Below are 24,491 nucleotides of genomic sequence, written 5' to 3'. Positions count from 1 at the left end.
TTTCTTCAGGACAGGCATGTATGAAGAAGAGAAAAAAAAAGGAAGGGATTATTCTTCTGCCCAGACTAAGGCATCTAAAACTTTCAATCACACAGCATTTTGTTATGCTTAAGAAGAGAAGGACTGGTATATGTCAGTAGATTGAGTAATTAAATAGTTCAAATATGACTGAAGAATGGAAAGAAGTTCATGGCTTACTATGAAGTTTTCACTATATTGTTTCCTAAAGAGAAATAGAAAATAATCTTGAACCAAACAAAAGGATTTAAGGCAGAAATCAGACCCAGAATATTCCAGAAATGTTGCTTACATGAATAGTTCCAAAGTCTTGCATGTTAGTCATCCATGTACATGTTCAATTTACCTTCATGTCTGCTATTGATTCTAGTTTTTGCTGTTCTTTTGGTTTCTTCTTCTGAAAGTCTTCCATGAGATTCTTTATGTTGCTACCAATCTCAGCAAAGTTCAGGTACATATTCTGTGAAAAAGGAAGTTGGAAACACAGTTCTATCCACTAGGCTGACTTTCAGACAATTTAAAAGAAGTGAAAAAGAACAATGAATACAGTTAGAATTGAAGGGCAAGAAAATTTCATTGTAATTACCAAATCTGGATATTGTCCAGGACACTGGTGATGAATACCACTACTAATCTCACAAAGAGCTACGGACAGGAGGGCAGTAAATAAACTGGGTTCTAATCTTTAAAGTACAAAACTAAGTACAGGATTACTAAGAAAAAAGTATTGTTGAAGGGTTAGAAAAAACTCTTCTGTTTTCCCTTGAGATGCAGTTTATCTATAGGATGTCTCTCTCATCCTTCTACACGAAATCCCGCACTTGCTCTCATTCTAACAAATCAGGATTAACCTCACATAGAAACATTTAAGAAGAACTTTAAACCACTTACGTTAGCATAGAACTCATCATTTTCAGCAGATAGGACCACCTCTCTCAAATCTTTACTGATTCCCGGAACTCTGGAAAGATCAATCCGATTGTTGTTTATACCGAGTAGTTCATGGACCATGGCCTGGTATGTCCACTAGATAAAGAATAATGACAAAAAAATTAGTAACTGATAATATGTGGAAATATTAATTGGCAGGAAAACAAAAACTGATAATATTCTTAGTAAACTAGTCTTTTTTACATGGAGGTTCTCTATTTAGCTCAAATTTTATTAATATTTTGTTCTATACTAAGCATTATGATTCTCATTTTAATTGGTTAAACATCCAAAAGTCAAAATACTTTTAGATTTCACACTTCTGGAAGAAGGGCAGCCAGATTAATATTCCTGATAAAAAGAAAACAAATTAGATCTATCATTAGCTCCAATTTTTGCCTGTGAATTAAGAGTATATTTTTGGCTTCACAGACAGGGCTATATTGGTGCTGCAGTTATAAGCTGTGCCATTTCCTGTATGCTTCTGTGGTTTTTCTGCAGCATGAGAAGTGTGTTCTTGCAGATCTGAGTAGTGCTATATTTATCCTGGGAACACTAATATTATCAGAAAAAACCTTGTAGGTTCATCAAAACATGCATATTTAGAAAGTTGCTTGTGAATCCATTTTATTTTATATTTTTACTCAATATGCATTGTGAAGAAGGATGGGCTTCCAGTTTTACAAAATGTGAACTTATTTGGTAAAACTGAAAAGGAGAAACCCCAAAATTTGCCTTCTCACCTTTTACGGAGAATAGGTTACTTTAGTAACTATTAGTAATAGTTTTAGACTTTAGTAATAGACTTTTAGTAATAGTCATAGGCCCATTAGAGAAAACAGTATTTTCCAGCAAATTACCCCCTAAATCTAGAGTCTAAAACTAAATATTTATCTATGTATAAGTGTATACATATATAAATAATCTAGATTTGTTATAATAACATAATAGATTATAAAAGTAGGCACTTTATTTCCTAAAATATTTGCCAAGTGAATCCTTGAAAAAACAAGTTTCATTAGAGCATTTAAAATAAGTACAACAAAATGTTTTATGTTTCATACACAGCATCCTGTGCATGCTTTTGCCATTAGCACATACTTCATAATTAAAATGAACTGTTTACTTTCTCTTCATTGGATCATGAACTCTTTGAGAACAGAGACTGTATCTTTTAACCTTTTATCTCCAGTACTTAATACAATACCTGGTACCTAACAGGTCCTCAGTGAAATTTGTTGAATGAATGATTGCTTTTCTTTGGGAAACAAATTATAGGCAATTATTTTTCTTTCTACTTTTTTACACTGTCAAAATTTCTTTAATTATTACTAAAAGTATATAAAATATATAATATATAAAATGTGTAAAGTTATATTACTTTGAATTTTAAGAATATAAGGCTATTGTATCATAGAGGAGTTGCACTCCACAGTCACAGATTTCCCCTAGCATTAACATTATTATAAGCTGAGCTGCAACTGAAATATAGACTGTGCCTTCTCCTACAAATTTAAAGTCACTATTAATAAAGTGTCTATAAACTGTAAGGCACTGCACTTGAATTCACAGAACAACCATTAGTAAGACATAATCTGCCTTGAAGGGATGTATAACCTAGGAGAATGTGAAAACAAAGATACCACATAGAAAGTGCAGTGTGAGACACGAGAGAAAAAGTTCTACAGTAATTCGAAGGAAAAAAAAAAATCATATCTGACCAAAGAGTAAAAGCTTCAAGGAGATGTTTCAAGTGGTTTTAAAAAGTAAGAATTTTAAGAGGTGAAGATGGGAAGAAAATGTATTCCAAACATTCCAGAGTTCAGATCTAGGTCACAACACGAATAAAATGATGGCAGAGAATAATGAGGCATATCTACACAGTAGTGAACTAAAGGTTTTCTATAAGGTTGGGCCCACATTATGAAGGATCATGGTGGTCAAGTTCAGGAGTCTGTATTTAATCCAGCAGGCAAATGGGAAACAGGTAAGATTTTTAAGTCAGGAGTAATAGGATAAGAGCTGTGAGCTTTAGTAAAAGTAATTTAATAACATTGTATCTGTGAGATACATTATAGTGGAAAGTAATTAAAAGAGGGAAATCAAGTAGATGACTATTTCAGAATTCCTATAACAGAGGGGCCCCCAACCCCTGGGCCGCAGACTGGTAGTGGTCCTTGGCCTGTTAGGAACCAGACTGCACAGCGGGAGGTGAGCCTTGGGTGAGCGAGTGTAGCCAAGCTTCATCTGCCACTCCCCATAGATTGCATTACCTGAACACTACCATACAAGGCCAGAACACCACCCCTCTGGCTGCCCTCCCTCCGAGCCCTGTCCGTGGAGAAACTGTCTTCCATGAAACCTGTCCCTGGTGGCAAAAGGGCTGGGTACTACTGCTGTAAAAGATCAGTTACACCAAGATAAGGCAATAAATGGGAAAGAACAGACAGACACTGGAAAAGTAGAATCTACAGAACCTAGTGTGAATGCGTGGTCAGTTGTTTCAGTCATGTATGACTCTTTGTGACCCTGGCTCCTTTGTCCATGGGAGTCTCCAGGCAAGAATACTGGAGTGGGTTGCCAGGCCCTCCTCCAGGGATCTTTCCAACCCAGGAAGTGAACCCGTGTCTCCTGCATTGCAGGCAGATTTTTCACTGCTAAGCCATCATGGAAACCAGAGAATCTAGAAGTTGCCTTAATTAGGAATGGTGGCAGAAAGAGACAGGAAGGAAGAGGGAGAAGCAAGAGTTGAAGATGACTGTGGCTAGAACACTGATACCAGAATACTAGGAAATACAAGGCAAAAACAAGAATAGCTGAAAATAAGGAGGCAAATAAATGGACCATGTTCATTTCCACATCTGCATTTTGATGAATACCACTTGAAATCATCCTTCCATTGTGCCAACAAAGGGCTCTGCACCTGGTTTAGCAATGGGGTGATGGCATCATCGCAGCGATCTAAAATAAGTAGCAGTGGAGGAACCTCAGTCCGCCGGAATTCAAACAGTTCATATTCTTTAGTTATCACTTGCTGTGGGTAAGACAGAAAGACGTTTGGTCAACCAATTGGGAGCAGATAGAGATGACATAAATAGAAAATTCATACATAAAAACCGCATTTACAATAGTTTTTTTGCACTTTCACAGGCCTCCCATAAAAGGATTCAAAAGCTTGACAAAATTTTAGTAGCATTCTGTTTAAGGAGTTAGGATTTGAAACTCTTATTTTGCAAGTAGTTTAACTGGATCAAAAGAAGTTAAGTAGCTTGCAAATGTTTCCTGAGTTAAACCTAAGAATCTTAGCTCTAATTTGTTGCCTTGGGTCTTAAAATATAATTCCTACCTCTTTGCCAATAAACCTAACATATCATCTCCTTGGTTTCAGAGAAAATATTCTTTTAGTTTCTGAAAAATGATAAGGAAATGAATGAATGGTCTTGATGTTTTGGAACTGAGGATACAGAATGCCGTACCTTAACACATTCTGCAAGTCTCTTTGCTGCTTCTGATGAAAGTTGATAACGAATCATTGGACATTTCTTCAGAGATAAAAGGAGAGCTGTCAGTCCTTGAGTTGTTCTGGATAGTTGGACTGGATCCCAATTTCGACCCTTTTTGTTAAAAACATACATTCATAGATCATATTTGAATTTTTTCTTACAAGTCCAATTACTTACTGAATTAACTTCCATCTGATAAACAAACAAACAAAAACCTCCCTTCTTTCCATACCTGGCAGCAACCCAAAATATTGAGGGAAAACAAATGTGGATTCACAGCAATGTAATCACCATAAAATTCCTGCAAACAAAGCACCAAGATCAGTCAGTTATTCCACAAACTCCTAACTGTATCAGGCAATAATATTTTTCATATGTGATATAATACTACGTGATACAATCAAATGGAGGAAATGCAGGTATAAAAAAGAAAAATTGATCAATTAACAACTGAGTAACAATAGTCAATGTGAGGGAATTAATAAGACAATTATAGAATAGAAACAAAAATAAATCTTAAAAAAAAACCCCAATCAAAAACAAAAGTTGTATAAGTATACATATCATATTTGAGGAGACTTTTCAATTAGTAAAAATAAAACACTGCTAAAGATATACAGTGTTACACTCAGATGAGTAAGAACATTGCTATCCAGTGTATTCTCATGAGGGAGAATGTGATTTAAAATAGGTCATTCTTTTTTATTAATTTATCACCTAGCACATCCTTCTAAAAATCCAAAAGTTGCTTATTTGCTCCCCTGAGGATGATATTCTTCACTGAGGTGATAAATATGTTTAAAACATTTGTGATAAATGTATTCAAGAACACTAAAGGGTTTAAGAAGGAAAAGGTAACATGAACTGTTCTAATGTGAGGTATTCCATATAGCATGTAGAATATTGAAGAGTTTCCAAGTTTTAACCTAATGACCAATCTGCTTCTTCCCAAAGCAAGATAATCACAAACAGAACTTTCACAAACCTCATTCATCCTTTAAGTCTTATTCTTTCCCAATCAGACATAAACTATAACTGCGTGGATGAACATTCTTATAGCATAGCTCATAAGACTACCTTTACAAAACATAACTGGCTCTGACTCCAACACTGTGAAACCCTCCCTACCAATCCAGTACATTCCAATCTCCTTATTCCCACCAACTTCTTTAATTCTATTCCCATTCAATTTGATACCTCTTCCAAACTTTCTATATATATATGAGTAGAGTGTGATGCAATGCACATTTATTGTGTCTGATCAATAGCCTCCTTTCTTAAGAGATAGCACTTTCCTTATTTATAGACTCAAATCTTTAGAAAGGGCCAATAAAAGAGATGTGTTAGAGGACCAATATATTTACCTGAACCTCAGCCACAACTTCCTGTTCATCAGCTTCAGCTAATGACTTCACATCACTCTTGCTTATCACATTACTGAAATCTGAAACAGACATCTAAGTTGTGGTTTATTCAGAGGAGATAATTTTTGTTACAAGTAGACACAAGGGGGCCTGACAGGTAAAGTCTAATGAATTAAGTGAAGTTTAGTATATGTGGTACTATACATTGTGGTATAAGTCAAACACCTTCACATTGGAATGAATAGCACAAATATGTTTAAATCTGTAAATTCATAATATTAAAAAAAAAAAGGAACCATCATCATAGGCATTGCAGGATGCCAAGGAACCAAATCATTATATTGAAAAGAGCAAATACTTAGAAAGAAATAAGTATTTGTCCTTTTATATCCCAACTGTACCACCAGATGGACACCTAGTCCCATCACTTCATGGGAAATAGATGGGGAAACAGTGGAAACAGTGTCTGACTTTATTTTTTTTCTTCCCAATTATTTTTATTAGTTGGAGGCTAATTACAATATTGTAGTGGTTTTTGCCATACATTGATACGAATCAGTCATGGATTTACATGTGTTCCCCATCCTGAACCCCCCTCCCACCTCCCTCCCCATCCCATCCCTCTGGGTCATCCCAGTGCACCAGCCCCGAGCACTTGTCTCATGCATCAAACCTGGACTGGTGATCTGTTTCACAATTGATAATACACATGTTTCAATGCTATTCTCTCAGATCATCCCCCTCTCGCCTTCTCCCACAGAGTCCAAAAGTCTGTTCTATACATTGTGTCTCTTTTTCTGTCTTGCATATAGGGTTATCGTTACCATCTTTCTAAATTCCATATATATGTGTTAGTATACTGTATTGGTCTTTATCTTTTTGGCTTACTTCACTCTGTATAATGGGCTCCAGTTTCATCCATCTCATTAGAACTGATTCAAATGAATTCTTTTTAATGGCTGAGTAATATTCCATGGTGTATATGTACCACAGCTTCCTTATCCATTCGTCTGCTGATGGGCATCTAGGTTGCTTCCATGTCCTGGCTATTATAAACAGTGCTGCGATGAACATTGGGGTGCACGTGTCTCTTTCAGATCTGGTTTCCTCAGTGTGTATGCCCAGAGTGGGATTGCTGGGTCATATGGCAGTTCTATTTCCAGTTTTTTAAGGAATCTCCACACTGTTCTCCATAGTGGCTGTACTAGTTTGCATTCCCACCAACAGTGTAAGAGGGTTCCCTTTTCTCCACACCCTCTCCAGCATTTATTGCTTGTAGACTTTTGGATAGCAGCCATCCTGACTGGCGTGTAATGGTACCTCATTGTGGTTTTGATTTGCATTTCTCTGATAATGAGTGATGTTGAGCATCTTTTCATGTGTTTGTTAGCCATGTGTATGTCTTCTTTGGAGAAATGTCTGTTTAGTTCTTTGGCCCATTTTTTGATTGGGTCATTTATTTTTCTGGAATTGAGCTGCAGGAGTTGCTTGTATATTTTTGAGATTAATCCTTTGTCTGTTTCTTCATTTGCTATTATTTTCTCCCATTTTCTCCCATTCTGAAGGCTGTCTTTTCACCTTGGTTATAGTTTTCTTTGCTGTGCAAAAGCTTTTAACTTTAATTAGGTCCCATTTGTTTATTTTTGCTTTTATTTCCAATATTCTGGGAGGTGGGTCATAGAGGATCTTGCTGTGATTTATGTCAGAGAGTGTTTTGCCTATGTTCTCCTCTAGGAGTTTTATAGTTTCTGATCTAGTGGCTGACTTTATTTTTCCTGGGCTCCAAAATCACTGCAGATGGTGATTGCAGCCATGAAATTAAAAGGCACTTACTCCTTGGAAGGAAAGTTATGACCAATCTAGACAGCATATTAAAAAGCAGAGACATTACTTTGCCAACAAAGGTCCGTCTAGTCAAGGCTATGGTTTTTCCGGTAGTCACGTATGGATGTGAGAGTTGGACTATAAAGAAAGCTGAGCACCGAAGAATTGATGCTTTTGAACTGTGGTGTTGGAGAAGACTCTTGAGAGCCCCTTGGACTGCAAGGAGATCCAACCAGTCCATCCTAAAGGAGATTAGTCCTGGGTGTTATTGGAAGGATTGATGTTGAAGCTGAAACTCCAATACTTTGGCCACCTGATGCAAAGAGCTGACTCATTTGAAAAGACCATGATGCTGGGAAAGACTGAGGGCAGGAGGAGAAGGGGACGACAGAGGATGAGATGGTTGGATGGCATCACCGACTCAACGGACATGAGTTTGGGTGGACTCCGGGAGTTGGTGATGGACAGGGAGGCCTGGCGTGCTGCAGTTCATGGGGTCGCAAAGAGTCGGACACAACCGAGTGACTGAACTGAACTGAACTGAACTGTACCATCAGATAACCAAATAGTATTAATAGACGAGGGGAAACTCTTTATAGCAATTTTCCAGCTAAAAAGCAAAGCAGGAATGCTAACGATAGAATTAAAACACCATTTTTTTCCTCCAACTCCTAATGAATCAATGGATGGAACTAAATATTGAGCATTAACCTTTGCTAGTACCACAGTAAGATAATCAACGGAAGCACACAACACTGCTGATGAAATATTCTTGTCAAAAAGAAATCAAATCTGAATTTAATTAAACCTGTGTATCCAAGTACCAATTTATAGGAACTGAAGGACAGAGGAACATTTTAAATTGCAAAGAACATGTTAAACTATCCCATGTGGATGTAATCAGCAAGATTCAGGCTGAAGGACACTAACCGAAGGAGGTGGTTTTGTGGTTTCTTCAATAAATAGCCTGTGTGGGGGTGAAGTTAGAGAGAGGAACTATAGAAGATTAAAGAAATTTCAACAATGTATGTTTCAGTAGCAATGTGTGGACCTTACTATGATCCTAATTCAAACAAACTGAGCAGGAAAAAAAAAGGCATGAAAGAATTTGAAATTTGAGCACTGAATGAATACTTGAATAAACAGAAATTACTTTTCATTGTTTGGATGTACTAATGGTATATTTTAAAAATGAGTCCTTATCATTTAAAGATGCACATGGAAATATTTATGGATGAAATCATACGATCTGTTAGATTTTCTTCAATATAATGTTGATGAGGGAGTAGATAGCAGTACAGCTAAAACAAGATTGGTCATGGTACAGTAAGTGTAGAAACTGGGTGATGGGTACATTGGGATTTATTAGGCTATTCTGTCTACTTTTGTACATATTTGAAAACTTCCACAATAAAGTTTTTTTTAAAGTAAAGGATGGCATACTAAGATAATTAGTATGCCACACAAGATATTTAGTAGACATAAGAATATACAACAATAAAATTATTAAAAAATGACATGAGCAGAAGGCCAGTTTAGTGCTGATATAAATTGTGCTGAAAGTCTATAAAGAATAAAATCATATATACTCATTTTAGTTTATTTCAATTAAATAAAACTGTGAAATTGCTCCACCCAAGACATTTCAACAGTCTATTTTTCCTAGGCTTAGTGCTAACTACTTTAACACATATAACTGTTTTCTTCAACTTCATAGATTCATGGCCTAAATCAATCTCTAGAACCAGAAGAGTAAGTACTAGATTGATTATTCATTATTAATCTTGGCTACTGCATCAGATAACTCTTCAGAGGAAAAAGAAGTCTTTTATCTCTATTCACTTTTTATCTATTCACTTTTTAGCTAAGAGACTTAGCAAAACAGTGATTCTATTAAATGTGCACATAGATTTGGCAGCATGGAGAATCAATCTCTTTCTATAAATGTGTGTGTGTGTGGCTGAATACAAAAGTTTCTATACTTTCCTATCCTAAGTGCCTAGCTTGTAATCAGACTAAAAAATTACTGAATGACTACATACGTATCAGAATGGCTAAAATGAAAACCAGGGACAACACTAAATCCTTGTTCGGATACAAAGAAATTAGATCGCCTGGATATTGCTACTGGAAATGTAAAATGGCACAGTCATTCCAGAAAACATTTAGTAGTTTTTAAAAACATTAAACATGCAGCTACCATATGACCCAGCAATTGATCCCTGGGAATTACGTATTACAGAGAAATAAAGACTTATGTTCACACAAAAACCTGTACACAAATATTTATAACAACTCTATTTGTATTAGCCCAGACTAGAAACAACTCAGATGTCCTTCATTATATGAATAGTTAAACAAATTGTGGTATAGTCATACCATGGAATAAATTAAAAAAAAAAAAAATTTTTTTTTAAATCAAGTATTAATACACAACAACCTGGATGAATCATTAGAGAATTATGCTGAATGAAAAAAACAGCCAATTTCAGAAGGTTATATACTGCATGATTCCATTTACATAACATTATTGAAATGACAATTATACAAATGGAAAATAGGTTGGTGGTTGCCAGAGGTTACTGAGGAGGCTGGGATGTGAGGGATCCTAGGAAGATGGAAATGCTTTGCATCCTTACTATATCAATGTCAATATGGTATGATGTGATACCGAACTATAGTTATGTAAGATGCTTCGTTAGGGGACACTGAGTAAACAGTATATGGGATCTATGTATTATCTCTTACAACTGTATGTGAATCTACAATTATCTCAAAAGAAAAAGTTTAATTGAAAATGAAAACCTGTGATTATTAACCGAAAAGAAAACAATGACAAAAACAAAAGTAGGATAATAGATATGAATAAAATTGCCTATTTCTACCTCCTGAGGTTGTTTTAAAGGCTGAATAAAATAATATATGAGAGAGTTTTTATAAAATACAGTGTCTTATCACAAATGTTAATTTTTGGTACCATTATTAAATTGTAATATATCCTGAAGAAAGTATGTATGTCTTAGACTATAGTCTAAACCCAAAAACTCCAAAGCTTTTAAGTAAGCTACATTAATGTTATAAAGATCAATAATGACATCTAGAGGAGAAAAGATGTAACTTCCAAAGCAAAATGTATTAGATCAAAAAAAAACACCATATAAATTGTATGATTAAACAAATCATACAATAAACAAACCTAGTTTATTTCCAGGCCTCCACCTCTCTTTCCCTCCCCAAAAGTGGTGCAAATAGGACACACATATCTGATGACTTTTACTTTCAAGTATTACATAAAGTTGCAAAGAGAAGAATGGTATGTAAAGTAAATCTCTGCTTTTCCAACAAACTCAACTATATCCTCCCTCCAAATAAATAAACTGGCTTCTATGCCTCAGTTCATAAGTGTAAAATAGGAATAAGTATATATACATTTTTTGGCAAAGATGGAATGTGAAAGTTAACTACTTACAACTTTTGACTTATAAAGAAATTTGAAAGGCAAGGTAAAGCTTACATTTTTTTTTTAACCTAAGCAGTCAATGATGAGTGGAAACCACATTCAGCTCTCAGAAACAGAATGCTGGTCCAACACTGGTAATTCTTTGAAAGACAAAACACCCACCAGACTCTTAGAGTGTTGGATTCAATTAATTTACTGATGATATGCAGTACCTAGTAGAACATATTAGCTAGGATTTAGTGATATGATTGAACAGGTGAAAAAATACTTACAAATAAAATATGTACTATATTTAGGTCTTCGGAGCTCCTGAATCAGATAATCCACATTCTCCTAGAAAAGAAAAGAACAAACAAACAAAATGAGGAAAACCACTTAAGTGATGAAGTAATAAATTATGTATCATCCATTGATTTTACTAAGAGTCTACTGTGCTGAGGTCTAGATTAAGTGTGCCTATGTTGGGAAGGGTGAGGACTGGGGATAAAAGAGATACATTAAATATAATGATCAAATCATATGTGATATAGCTGCACTGCTCTGGCCAAATTAGTATTAAAAAATACAAAGTACATAGATGTTGAAATACAACATAAAATAGATAATAATTATGCAAATTTGCCTCAAGTTATTTGTCTGTAAATTTGTATTCATCTGATCAAAATTCTTATTTTTTTGTAGAACGTCAAAATTTGTCTAGTCCTTTAAAAGCCAACATTCAAGAGAAAATATAGTTAATTATATTCACTTGGGTTTTTAACTTATTGGGACCAAAAGTGGCAGAACTACAGTATTTTTGAAGTATTTATAAACAGTAGGCTAAGGCATTTTGTATAATCACATTATTTAAAAATAAAACATGAAATTTAGAAATAAAAAACAACTGATTTTCAAATGGTCAAAACATAATCCCAATTATGTAAGATCATAATGCAGGTTTTATCTACTTTTGAAACTATAACATATGGCTAAATTTCAGTATAAAGTTGATCTCCAAACTATACATGATATAAAATATCATTTTCGAATGTTAAAAAACCATACATTTCCTTACAGAATGAAAAGTAATGTAAGCAATACATATTGCTTGTTAAATGGATAAAAGACCTTAAAAATTGTCATTTAAATTGTAAACCATATTAAAAATTAACTTTAAAAAATTAACTTTAAATGTAATCGTAAGGAAAAATTGTTTCTAAGTACACATTTTAAGCTTGAGAGAACATATACATAAGGCTGTGAAATAGCTTCTCTAATAAAAAAAAGTTTGGCAATGATGGACTAAATTATCTTTAAGACCCCTCTCAGAACCTAAATTTCATGAAACAATTGGAAACTACTATAACAAAAGAATTATACTTGATACATTAATTAACTCAGAATTACTTATTGAGTATCTGCTATGTGGTAGACACTGGGGACACAGTAGTGTGAAAATATGGACATCATCTCTGCTCTCCTGGAACTTACTGCTGGTACATGAGACATATTAATTAATCATACAAATCATATGAGACTTCAACCATGACAAGTAATAGGCCAGAGAAGATGGTGCTATAAGTATTTATAAGAGGGGGGTTTGACCTGGTCAGCAAGGCCAGGAAAGATTTGCTTGAGGGAGTGAAGACTGTCCAGGCAAACAGAGAAACCAGTGCAAAGGTCCTGTGGCATGATGGAATATAGCAGACTGAAAGAATAGTGTGGCTAAGACCAAACGGGGAATGGTTTGAAATGAGGCTATAGAAATAGTAGGAACTAGACCATACATGGCCTTGCAGGCCACACTTAAGAAGGAGTTGTGTGTTTATCATAAAAGCAATGAGAAATCATTCAACGATTTCAAGTGTGGTGAAACGGTCAGATTTGCATCTTGAAAAGTACATAATGTACAAGCACTGGAATTAAGAACATGAATATAAATCAAGAGAATATACAAAATAAGACAAATAGTAAAGGATTTTCAAAGGAGGATTCAAGTTAGATTTCGAAGATAATGGACGAAAACTGACAGAAGGCTAAAGAACCTTTAATTAGGAGAAAAGAATAAACAGGGCAGGAGTGAGCATGTAGAAGGATCATACAAAGGCCTATTTGGCGGCAGTGGAGGAGCAGAGACAGGACATACAAGCCTGAAAACATAAGCGCAGACCAGGACAGCTAGAGGAGAGCTCTGAGGGCTACTAAATATGTCAGGGAAGTAAAATTGAGCCATTAAAGATTCCTAAACATAGATATGAATAAAATGATAAAGACTCAAAACACTGACATAAGTATGTAAGATTAAATGGTAATGGTGTTCAGTGTGATAGGTGTGGAGTTTCATTCAGAATAAAGAGGTGTGGGTCTCAGGGCAGTTAGTGGCTTTGCAAGTAGCTGAGAACCTACATAACATCTTGAAGGAAATCTAGCTGTGAGGAGTGACTGAGATATGAAAAGGAGGAAAGTCATGGTTATAACTGATAAGCCAGTATAATTATGATGCCACAAATGATAATAGAAATTTATTTTGTCTTCATAATACTTCCAGATCATAGTGTGCTGTATTTGCCTAAGCAGATGGCAGCTGTTTATGTACTACCTTGGTAGGTCGAAGAAAACAAATTGCTTTCAGGTGTTTCATGATCTCTCGATTTTGAGAATCAATGCGTTCAAAAAGGTACACTTCCTTCTGGAGAATTTCCGATTGTGTGTATACCATACTCACTATGCCAGTCTGTAAAGAAAAAAATTAACTAATATTATGCTAGTCCAAAATAATAAAAACAAGCAGCAATACCTAAGAGTTAAAAAAATTTTTTTTTCATTAATACTATACTTACTGGGATAACTTAAATACTAACATATGTAATAACATTTACTGAGCATCTAAAATAATAAGTAATGTACCAGAATGAAATGCTCTCTCCGAACACGGACAACCCATAAATTGACAAATAAAAAGTTTCCCACCACCTTAAGTTTTTTTTTTTAATTTTGTGACCGATAAATAATAACCTGTCATCTCAGTTTGAGCTCTAATAGCTTTACTTTAAAAACACAACGCTGAGTGGAAATAACAGGACCATCCCAAAGTCTTCCCAGTGGTCTGTCTTATATATCATTTCTTGGCAGAGGCATTTAGAAAAGGATTTCTGATTTCAGTCAATTGTTTTGGGTACAAGAAGACTCTCTGGCAGTAGTGAGAATCATTCAGACTGAAAACCATCTAGGCAAGCTTTATAAAGCCTTTCAGTTCCATGATGAACTTACAAATCTTGAATTAAATGCTAAATCCTACAGTGGCATGGGACCAGTTACTGCAAAGGAGGAGGGTTCCCCCCGTCCCCCCCCCCAAACACTGAGCAAAAGCAAACTCACCGTCTCTTTATCCATGAGAAGCACTTTCATGCCAGGTCCGCTGTCCTCTATCATTTTGGAAATGTATTGCTTTACAGCAAAAACCACGTTCATGGTGGCGAATTGACAGGTTAGCCCTAAAGCTCTTCCCACCCCCCGTTTTTCTTGCTAAATTAACCCCCGTCCTTTTGGCCGGGTCTCAGCAACTTCCTCCCCGGCCAGCTCTGGCTTCCGGAAGTCCGGGCAGCAGTGGTCACGGGAGTTGTAGTTCCGCTACGCGGTCCGGGGAACCCAGCTTCCCGACTGGATGCAAGAATTCAGCAGAGACACCCAGCCAATCCCGGACGTGATTCTCGATCCACCTCCAGCCCGGAGGTTTTTGAGGCTTCGATGCTCAGACCCCTCCCCGCCCTTAGCCTCGAGGCCTGGCCGCGGCTTGCCACCCCTCCTGCTGGCTTGGGGAGAAGGTGGCGCCTCGCGGTGTGGAGGAATTGGCATAAGGCTGGCTCGGATGCACGCACGGCAGAGCTTCGCCGTGGTCGCTCTGCCATTGACGCTTTCTTGGGTGGTAGTGAAGGATGAAGGGAAGGGAGGAGGCTTTATGTTCCCCGCAGATGCCCGGCACTTGGAGGGACAGCGTTTGGTAATATCTGCTAAATAGCTCCCGACATTCGTCTTCCGCAGCTTCTTTGGGTCATTAACAAGGCGAGGACACTGCCCTGCAAAGTGAGGCCTGAAATGATTTTCCGAAGACTGAGGGGCATCGGAAGTTGAACACGTTTGTTGAACAAACGAACAAAAGGAACAGGATTTTCTGGGAGAGGTCTCAGGTCCCCTAGCAGAGCCTGGAGCTGTGGTCTGCCGCTGGAACTCGCAGACTGTGGGTCCAGCGGAGCCAGGAACCTTCCAGTTTTGGGGGCCCTGGGTTTTTGGACTCCGTGGGCTTCAACTCGCCCCGGATACCGGGGACCTGCGATGCTGAAACTGCTGGCAGGAGCAGTGAACAGGATCAAAAATGGGTAGGGATCATGTACTTGGTTGGGCTAATGCAAAGAAGCGCTGGGATTTTAAGGAAAAACTCAAAAATTTTGTTTGAGAAATGACAAAAACTTAACAGAAAGAATCTTAAAGTCATCAACTTCCAAAAGTCTGCATTTGTGTTTATACCCTGCGAGTCTTCTCTTCATCATGCCATTTTTCGAAAAGGAGGGTAAATATTAGTTTTCTGCACCTTTGCGCTGGGGAATTGTAAAATCAGGAACATAACAAGAAACAACTGCAAGAAATCAGTGACTGTAATTGCTTGTAAATATTTCTACCAAAAAAGTAACCAGTGTTTATTGGGCTCACAGTTTAATCAATACATTCAACATCACCAAATCATTATTCTTTCATTCTATTGTGTGAAGTGTACAGTTAAAACTACACCCGGAGCACGCTAACATGAATCTGGCTGTTAAGCTTATTTTATAAAACTTTGTATACAATTTTCAAATCCTTTACAGATCAGAAACCGCTTGAAATACCATAGGTTTTTGTCCCCTCTGAAGTTTCTTTCCTTTTCAGCTTTTCTACCGCATAAATAAAACTTCCCTTTTGGCGTTCTTTTCTATTTTTGAGGTACATTTTGCAAGAAAAATTATATTAAAGTGAAAATATGAATCTTTAAATGGATACAAATGAGAAAAATCTTAATATCTAAAAATTCTGTTCTTTTTTAAAATGTTATTTGAATTTTTAAATATAATAAATATTTTACTTAAAGTATAATACAATTTAAAATATAGAAAACAGCAAACAATTGTTAATGAAAGAAGTAACTGCAGATCTTGTAAGTTATCAATAGTTGAAAATTCTCTCATGTCATTGGTTTTTGTTTTTTCTTATCTACAATTTGGGCTTCCTTGGTGGCTCATTGGTAAAGAATCCGCATACATGTGCAGGAGCTGTAGGTTCAATCCTTGGTCCAGGAAGATCCCCTGGAGGAGGAAATGGCAACCCACACCAGTATTCTTGCCTGGAAAATCCCACGGACAGAGGAGCCTAGCAGACTACAGTTCACCAGGTCACAAAGAGTCAGACACAACTTAGCAATTGGACAACAATAGCAACCTATAATTTGAATTTCAATGTGGTTTTAAGATTGTTTTCCATTTTATTCATTTTTCAGAAGAAACAGGGAGAGAAAGGCTTGTCTATGAACTTTGTGCTTTTTTTAGACAATTGTCAACATGGACACTGCATCCTTTTAAGTATTTAGACAATTATAACATTTTAGAAGGGGAGGAATATGCCTATTTTGACAAGACTTACTGACTCATTCCATTGCTCATGAAATTCCACTGATGTCACTGGCAGTGTTATTTTGTATGTGGCTAAGATACAGTATTTAATAGAATGTAAACATTTTATGCAAGATATATATTTAGTGGATGTCGTGATGATCCTGAAATTTGGCAGCCTATTTCCTTTTTGAAGAAAACTAAAAAAGCCATTTTAACTGTCTCTAGATTAAGAACTTCTTTTGTATTCCCATCCCTCTAAAAATAGGACTGAAAGGAATGATCAAGTCTCCAGCATAAGCCCAGTGACTTGTTTTGTTGTAGGCAAGACATGGCAAATCCAGAAGCTAATATGAAGTACCTTGTGTGTGGACTAAGTTGCTTCAGTCCTCTCTGATTCGTCGCAACCCTAGCGACTGTAGCCCACCAGACTCTTCTGTCCATGGGATTTCCCAGGCAAGAATACTGGAGTGGATTGCCATGTCCTTCTCCAGGGGATCTTCCCCACTGAGGGATCGAACCCGTGTTTCTTGTATCTCATGCATTGGCAGGTAGGTTCTTTACCACTTGCGCCACCTGGGAAGCCCATGAAGTACCTTACTTCTATTTTAGCAATTGAGGGTGTAAATAAACCATAATAAGACATTTTTAATGATAAAAACTTCAAATTTGAAAAATAAATGCAACAGTCTTCAAATATAAATGATCATGTTAATTATAAACTTTCTGATGCAGTTATTTGAAATTTTTTTTTTTGCTAGATTCAAGGAATCAGAGCTTTAATGGTGGAAAACAGAACATTAAAAAATATGGTGTTTACAGATGTAAAGAATGGACTTTTGGACTCAGTGGGAGAAGGAGAAGGTGGGATGATTTGAGAGAATAGCATTGAAACATATATATTACCATATGTAAAATAGACAGCCAGTGGGAGTTTGATGTATGACGCAGGGCACCCAAAGCCAGTGCTCTGTGACACCTGGGGGGGCGGGCAGGAAAGTGGGAGGGGGCTTCAGGATGGGGGGGACACGTATACCTGTGGTCAGTTCGTATTGATGTATGGCAAAAACCGTCACAATATCATAAAGTATTCTCCAATTAAAATAAATTTTTAGAAACTTAAATATGGTGTTTATATGTGTACATTTTGTTTAGACTTGTAAATATGTGTGTAAATGAAATAATCAAGAATGATTACATGTGCTTCAGCTTCTTACAAAGTGTGTATTAACTGAAGTTTAACTGCCCATTTTATATTTAATCAAAATCATGATTTTCCTCCATAAGAACTCAAAGTTTGATATAAAACAAAGGGTATGTAAATAAGTTCAGTGTAATTATGATAACAATATGGCCAACTCTTAGTCATCTTAGATTAGTAATTATTTACCATTCTTGTTGCTGTGTATTAACATACATCTGCCTAGGAGGAAAGTAAAGATAGAAGTCAATGAAACTCAAATTAATTAGATTGTCTTCTTGTTAGCAATTGAAAAAAATATTTAGAAAAAGAATGACAGTGTTGCTTGTGTCAGACAACCCATCCTTATACAATATTTTTAACCTTTGTAACCATTTACTCATCTGATAAGTGTTGGTAATATAATCAACCTTAGGAAATTGTGAGAATTAAATGAAATAATGTGCAGGAAAAAAACTGTGCCTGGTACATAGTAAAGACTCAATAAATATCAGCTTTAATTATTTGAAATCAAAAGATACACATACCTTTTATTTTTTGCTTATGGCATATTTCAGTTTCCTTGGTTAATAATATTTAAAAATAGAATGGATTTCAGAAGTTGTAAACTATAGCTTCCAAATATAATTTCCATAATAACTGTATCTTGCATTACTATATAATAATAGAAATATTAATGGGAATATTTGGGCTGTTTCATCATAAATTTCTTTAAAGGGTACAGTTTTCATGAAGACAGAACAGTAAAAATGCTTCAAGTGATTTTAGAGACTTAGTGCCTACCTTGTCACAAATCAAGCAGAATTTGTTAAGTTTTTGTCACAGTTGGTAGTTTAGTAGCAAACTTTATGGCAGCAAAAGTATTGAAGAGCTTTAAATCATTAAGTAAAAATTTTTTTAATGGAAGGTTCTGTCTGCACATTCAGTAATTACAGTGATTCTACCCTTCTGGCAGTGATGTTAACTTTGATTACTTTGTTTAGGTGGTGTCTGCTGGTTTCTCCACTGTAAATTTACTAATTTTTCTCCTTATATTTAATAAATACCATATAGAGAGATGCCTCGATTAGTTGCAAATATCCTATTCTTATCATTTACCTGTTAATTTTAACAGGTAATCCATCAACAGGAATCTGTTGATGGTTCTTGCTTGCAAAAGTTGGTGTTTACCTAATGGTAATTATTTTCCTCATTCCTTCTACAGTTATTTGGAATTCTTCTGTAAAAAAGCCATCCTTTCCCCTCATTTATTTATACAATCATTTATTTATGTCAGACTCATGGATATTTAGAGAATTGTCACTTTTCAGTAATAGATATATATAGAAGTTGAGAGCACTGACTCTGGAATCAGACAGCCTGGATTTGAGTCTGCTGTTGACTAGTTGCAGGACAGTGGTAAGTTACATAAGTGATTAGTGACTCAGTTTCCCCATTTGTTAAATGGAGAAAATAACACCTGTATCAGGTTATTGTGAGAATTAAGTGAGATGATACATGTAGTCTTTAGCCTAGCTTTAACTATTTTTTCTTAGTGAAAGTTTTATATTGTGCTTAGTTTTTTTAAAAAAACATTCACTTATTTATGGTTGCAAGCAGCTTTCTCTAGTTGCAGCGAGTGGGGTCAACTCTTCTTTGCCTTGCACGGGCTTCTCATTGTGGTGGCTTCTCTGTGGAGCACAGGCTCAAGGCGCAGGGGCTTCAGTAGTTGTCTCACACAGGCTCAGTAGTTGCAGCTCCAGGGCTCTAGAGTGCTGACTCAGTAGTTGGCTTAGTTGCCCTGGTATGTGGGATTTTCCCAGACCAAGGATCAAACCTGTGCCCCCTCCATTGGCAGGCGGATTCCTACCACCAGGGAAACCCTATACTGTGCTTAGTTTTACTGTTTGTTTCCCCACGTACAAACTGAATTAAAAAAAAAAATTGTTACATGCTTGCCCTCCCTGAGAAATTATTAAAATTCACAAAATAAATTTTAAGTGCTTTGTAATGTTAGCGAGATGTTTTCTAAGTTCTTATTTCTAAAAAGAAAAAGATTACACTAGAAATTGCTAAGATTCTTTTGATGACCATGATTCTGTTCTTGGGCTGCTTTTGTTAGAAATGTTCAGTTCAGTCGCTCAGTGATGTCCAACTCTTTGCGACCCCATGAACCGCAGCACGCCAGGCCTCCCTGTCCATCACCAGCTCCTGGAGTTTACCCAAACTCATGTCCATTGAGTCAGTGATGCCATCCAACCATCTCATCCTCTGCCATCCCCTTCTCCTCCTCCCTTCAATCTTTCCCAACATCAGGGTCTTTTTAAATGAGTCAGCTCTTTGCATCAGGTGGCCAAAATATTGGAGTTACAGCTTCAACATCAGTCCTTCCAATGAACACTCAGGACTGATCTCCTTTGGATGGACTGGTTGGATCTCCTTGCAGTCCAAGGGACTCTCAAGAGTCTTCTCCAACACCACAGTTCAAAAGCATCAATTCTTTGGCTCTCAGCTTTCTGTAGAGGACCGTAAAATGCAATGAATTATTTTTAAATTTTAAATATTTCAAGAGAATAGGCAAAGCATATGAACTAAGTACCAGAAAATGCGTGTTCTTACGAATCCTCAATTTTCTAAGTGGTAAAGGGGTCTTAATTACATTTTTATACTGAAATAATTCCTTTAGAAATGGCTAATTACTGATTTAATAAGCAACTCATCAGAATCACTTATTTTTCTTTACTAGAGAGGATAATGTTGAAAAAATAAAATAGAAAATATTTTGTTTACATATCTTTCCATTTGAAGCAAGTGAAATTTAATGTAGGATGCTATTATTTAAGATTTCTCTTAACATTAATAAATAAAAACAACCACCTTTTACCGAGCATTTACTATACGCTGAGTCCTTTGTGCATATTTCAGTTAACTTGCGCAACTTTGCTTTGAGGTGGCCTTTATCTCCGTATTACAGATAAACTGAAGTTCACAGAAGTTGAATAACCTTTCCCAAGGTAACACAGAAAGCAAACTGAGAGAAGCTTGTCTTTTTCAATGCACATCTTACCCTGTATTTCTTTTTTCACATCCTTTTTAAAAAAGTAGATTGCCGTTTCTTTGAGGTTAAAGAACTGTTTTCCCCACCCTTTCACCTAGTCAGTGTCCTGTACACAGTGATACCCAATAAATATTTAATGTTGGTGATACACATTACTGGGTGAACTGCTACAGTGGCATGTTAAATAAAGTATAGACTTTTATGTAGACAGAACAAACAAAGAGATCAATATACTTATCTAGGTGATCCATGCCAACAATTATATTGAACTATGTGAAGTAAATTCTGGGGAAAAGAGCCTGGATTTTCTTTCCAATTCCCAGTAAATTAGAGAAATGTAAGACCTGAACATTCTGGTGCCCTTGTAAAGTGACATTTGTTTTTTCTGACAATATGCTAGCAGTGATTAAAGAGAAGATTAATTTCATAAAGTGTTAAGAATTTACTTGAAAAGCATCAGCTTAAAAAAAAAAAAAAGTATTTCATTTAGTGTAGAGTTATATTTTTACAGCTTCCAGCCAGAGGGCGCCCTTGAACCACTAAGAAGGTATGAATAACACTAGGATCTTTGTAACTGGGCGCTGGTTCTCTGAGTAATGGTTACACCAATGAAGGAAAACGCATCATTTTGGCCAGAATAGATCATGAAATGCTTTAATGTTGAGTTTAATCTGTTTTGGCTTTAAATCATACTGAACTGTTGCATGAATCTATTGCTTTATAATTTTTTTCATTTGGGGAAGAACTAGACAGAACTAATAGCTATAAAGTTTAAATAAACAGGCATTCAATTTGGAAAGTTATTTTAGTATAAAGTCTAAAATTTGAAGGGTGAGAATCCGATTATAATTTCTACTCATATCTGATTGCAATTGACAGTGCGTACGTGCGTGCTAAGTTGCTCGGTCGTGTCTGACTCTGTGCGACCCCATGGACAGTGGCCGCCAGGCTCCGATGTCCATGGGATTCTCCAGGCAAGAATACTGGAGTGGGTTGCCATTTCTTCCTCCAGGGCAATTGACAGTAGATGTGTCAATATACACATGTGTGTTTTATGCCATGTGTTGAGTACTTTTCATGCAATTGAATACAGCATATTGATTCTATTATTCTTTTTTTGTTGGGCCACAGGGCTTGCAGGATCTTAATTCCCCAACCGGGGATTGAATCTATACCCTTGGCAGTGAAAGCCCAGAGTCCTAACTACTAGATCACCAGGGTATTTTGTTACCCTCCTTTGGAAAATGAGAAAATTGAAGCTTAGAGAGATTAAGAAGATTTCTGGTAGAAAGTGACAAAACTGGGATTTGAACCTGGAGATGTGAACACCAAAATCTATGTTTATACCAGAACACTGTACTGCAAATGACAACTCCTTCCATTCATGACAGGAAATATGCAAATAACAGTGAAATTGTTTTTTTCCTTTAATTTCCAGTTACTATTGAAATATCCAGACTCACCACAACTTAATTTAGGCATAATGTTGAGAAATAAGACTTTTATTTCCTGGTGATGTAGTAATTTAAACTCAGCTACTCTAGAATTCCTGGTCAGAGGAACTCTCAAGTTTAGAGAGTACCATGATAGAATGAAAAGAATAATGAATTCGGAGCCAAGTCATCTGATTTATAGCATACTTCATTACTAATATTTTTTTCTTCATTTAAAAAAATTAATTAATTTATTTTTTCATTTATTTATATTAGTTGGAGGCTAATTACTTTACAATATTGTAGTGGTTTTTGCCATACATTGATATGAATCAGCCATGGATTTACACGTGTTCCCCATCCTGAACCCCCCTCCCACCTCCCTCCCCATCCCATCCCTCTAGGTCATCCTAGTGCCCCAGCCCTGAGCACTTGTCTCATGCATCAAACCTGGACTGGTGATCTGTTTCACAATTGATAATACACATGTTTCAATGCTATTCTCTCAGATCATCCCCCTCTCGCCTTCTCCCACAGAGTCCAAAAGTCTGTTCTATATACCTGTGACTCTTTTTCTGTCTTGCATATAGGGTTATCCTTACCATCTTTCTAAATTCCATATATATGCTTTAGTATACTGTATTGGTGTTTTTCTTTCTGGCTTACTTCACTCTGTATAATGGGCTCCAGTTTCATCCACCTCATTAGAACTGATTCAAATGCATTCTTTTTAATGGCTGAGTAATATTCCATTGTGTATATGTACCACAGCTTTCTTATCCATTTGTAAAAATATGGAACGCTTCACGAATTTGCGTGTCATCCTTGTGCAGGGGCCATGCTAATCTTCTCTGTATCGTTCCAATTTTAGTATATGTGCTGCCAAAGTGAGCACCATTATTAATATTTAGATGTGTTTCAGAGATGATTTAAGCTCACTAGACCTCTGTCTTTCAAATGAAGGAAACGGACTAGGAAAACTTCAATTTGCATATGGAAACCATTGTTTTATATCTTCATATTAAACATCTTACTTAATTCTTGGGAGCAGTGTACTCATAGAAATCTAACAGGGCCATGCATTTGCTTAACACTGGTATGGAGCCCCCAAAATGGCTCTGCATAGGCATCTAATTCTCAACACTGGTTACTAGAGGGTTTGTAGCGTGTATTCATTCTTTCGACAAGCATTTATTGGATACCTACTATGTGCTAGCTATGGAAATAAGCATTACAGGAAATCCCTGGCAGTCCAGTGCTTAGGACTCGGTGCTTTTACTGTGGTGGGCTACTGTTCAATCCATGGTAAGGGAAATCAGATCCTGTAAGCCACATGGTTTGGCCAAAAAAAGGGGAAATAAGCACTGAACAAAACAGACAAACATTCCTCATCTCATGGAATTACAGTCTAGTGAGGACCATCAGACAAACAAAATAAGTAAAATTTATGGTAGTTCAGTTCAGTTCAGTTGCTCATTCGTGTCCGACTCTTTGCGACCCCATGAACCACAGCACGCCAGGCCTCCCCGTCCATCACCAACTCCCGGAGCTTACTCAAGCTCATGTCCATCGAGTCGGTGATGCCATCCAGCCATCTCATCCTCTGTCGTCTCCTTCTCCTCCTGCCCCCAATCCCTCCCAGCATCGGGTCTTTTCCAATGAGTCAACTCTTCGCATGAGGTGGCCAAAGTATTGGAGTTTCAGCTTCAGCATCAGTCCTTCCAATGAACACCCAGGACTGATCTCCTTTAGGATGGACTGGTTGGATCTCCTTGCAGTCCAAGGGACTCTCAAGAGTCTTCTCCAACACCACAGTTCAAAAGCATCAATTTTTCAGTGCTCAGCTTTCTTCACAGTCCAACTCTCACATCCGTACATGACAACTGGGAAAACCATAACATCAGACAAACAAAATAAGTAAAATTTATGGTAGTTAGATGGTGATAAATTTCAGTCAGAAAGAAACAGTTTAAAGAAGGGAGATGGAAAAGTATTGGGGCGTATAAAGTTTGCAATTATAGATAGGGTGGTCAGGGAATCATTGACTAAGAAGTGGACATGAGCAAAAACCTTGAGGAGATGAAAGGAGTAAGCCATGTATTA

The 24,491-nt window shown here is 36.6% G+C and overlaps 1 protein-coding gene and 1 non-coding gene across 2 annotated transcripts in view; both read right to left on the bottom strand.

The window, feature by feature from the left end:
• Positions 1-14,671, bottom strand: part of VPS45 (vacuolar protein sorting 45 homolog) — a 64,797-nt gene extending 50,126 nt beyond the window's left edge. Inside the window, exons 1-9 of the mRNA XM_043457240.1 lie at positions 14,457-14,671; positions 13,678-13,812; positions 11,372-11,432; positions 5,816-5,895; positions 4,684-4,752; positions 4,425-4,562; positions 3,872-3,982; positions 910-1,044; positions 365-478 (exon numbers count right to left, since the gene is read on the bottom strand). Of these exons, the coding sequence (XP_043313175.1) occupies positions 365-478; positions 910-1,044; positions 3,872-3,982; positions 4,425-4,562; positions 4,684-4,752; positions 5,816-5,895; positions 11,372-11,432; positions 13,678-13,812; positions 14,457-14,549 (936 nt within the window). The 5' untranslated portion in view covers positions 14,550-14,671. The remainder of the gene's footprint in view (positions 1-364; positions 479-909; positions 1,045-3,871; positions 3,983-4,424; positions 4,563-4,683; positions 4,753-5,815; positions 5,896-11,371; positions 11,433-13,677; positions 13,813-14,456) is intronic.
• An 8,505-nt stretch (positions 14,672-23,176) lies between these two features.
• Positions 23,177-23,283, bottom strand: LOC122437411. Its single transcript, XR_006268241.1, has one exon. It is a non-coding gene; the product is annotated as a U6 spliceosomal RNA (small nuclear RNA).
• Positions 23,284-24,491: the final 1,208 nt, after the last annotated feature.

This window comes from Cervus canadensis, chromosome 2 (genome assembly GCF_019320065.1).
Source record: "Cervus canadensis isolate Bull #8, Minnesota chromosome 2, ASM1932006v1, whole genome shotgun sequence".
Lineage (NCBI taxonomy): Eukaryota > Metazoa > Chordata > Mammalia > Artiodactyla > Cervidae > Cervus > Cervus canadensis.
Note: the sequence above shows the minus strand (reverse complement) of the source record. Positions and strands in the feature narration are given on the sequence as shown.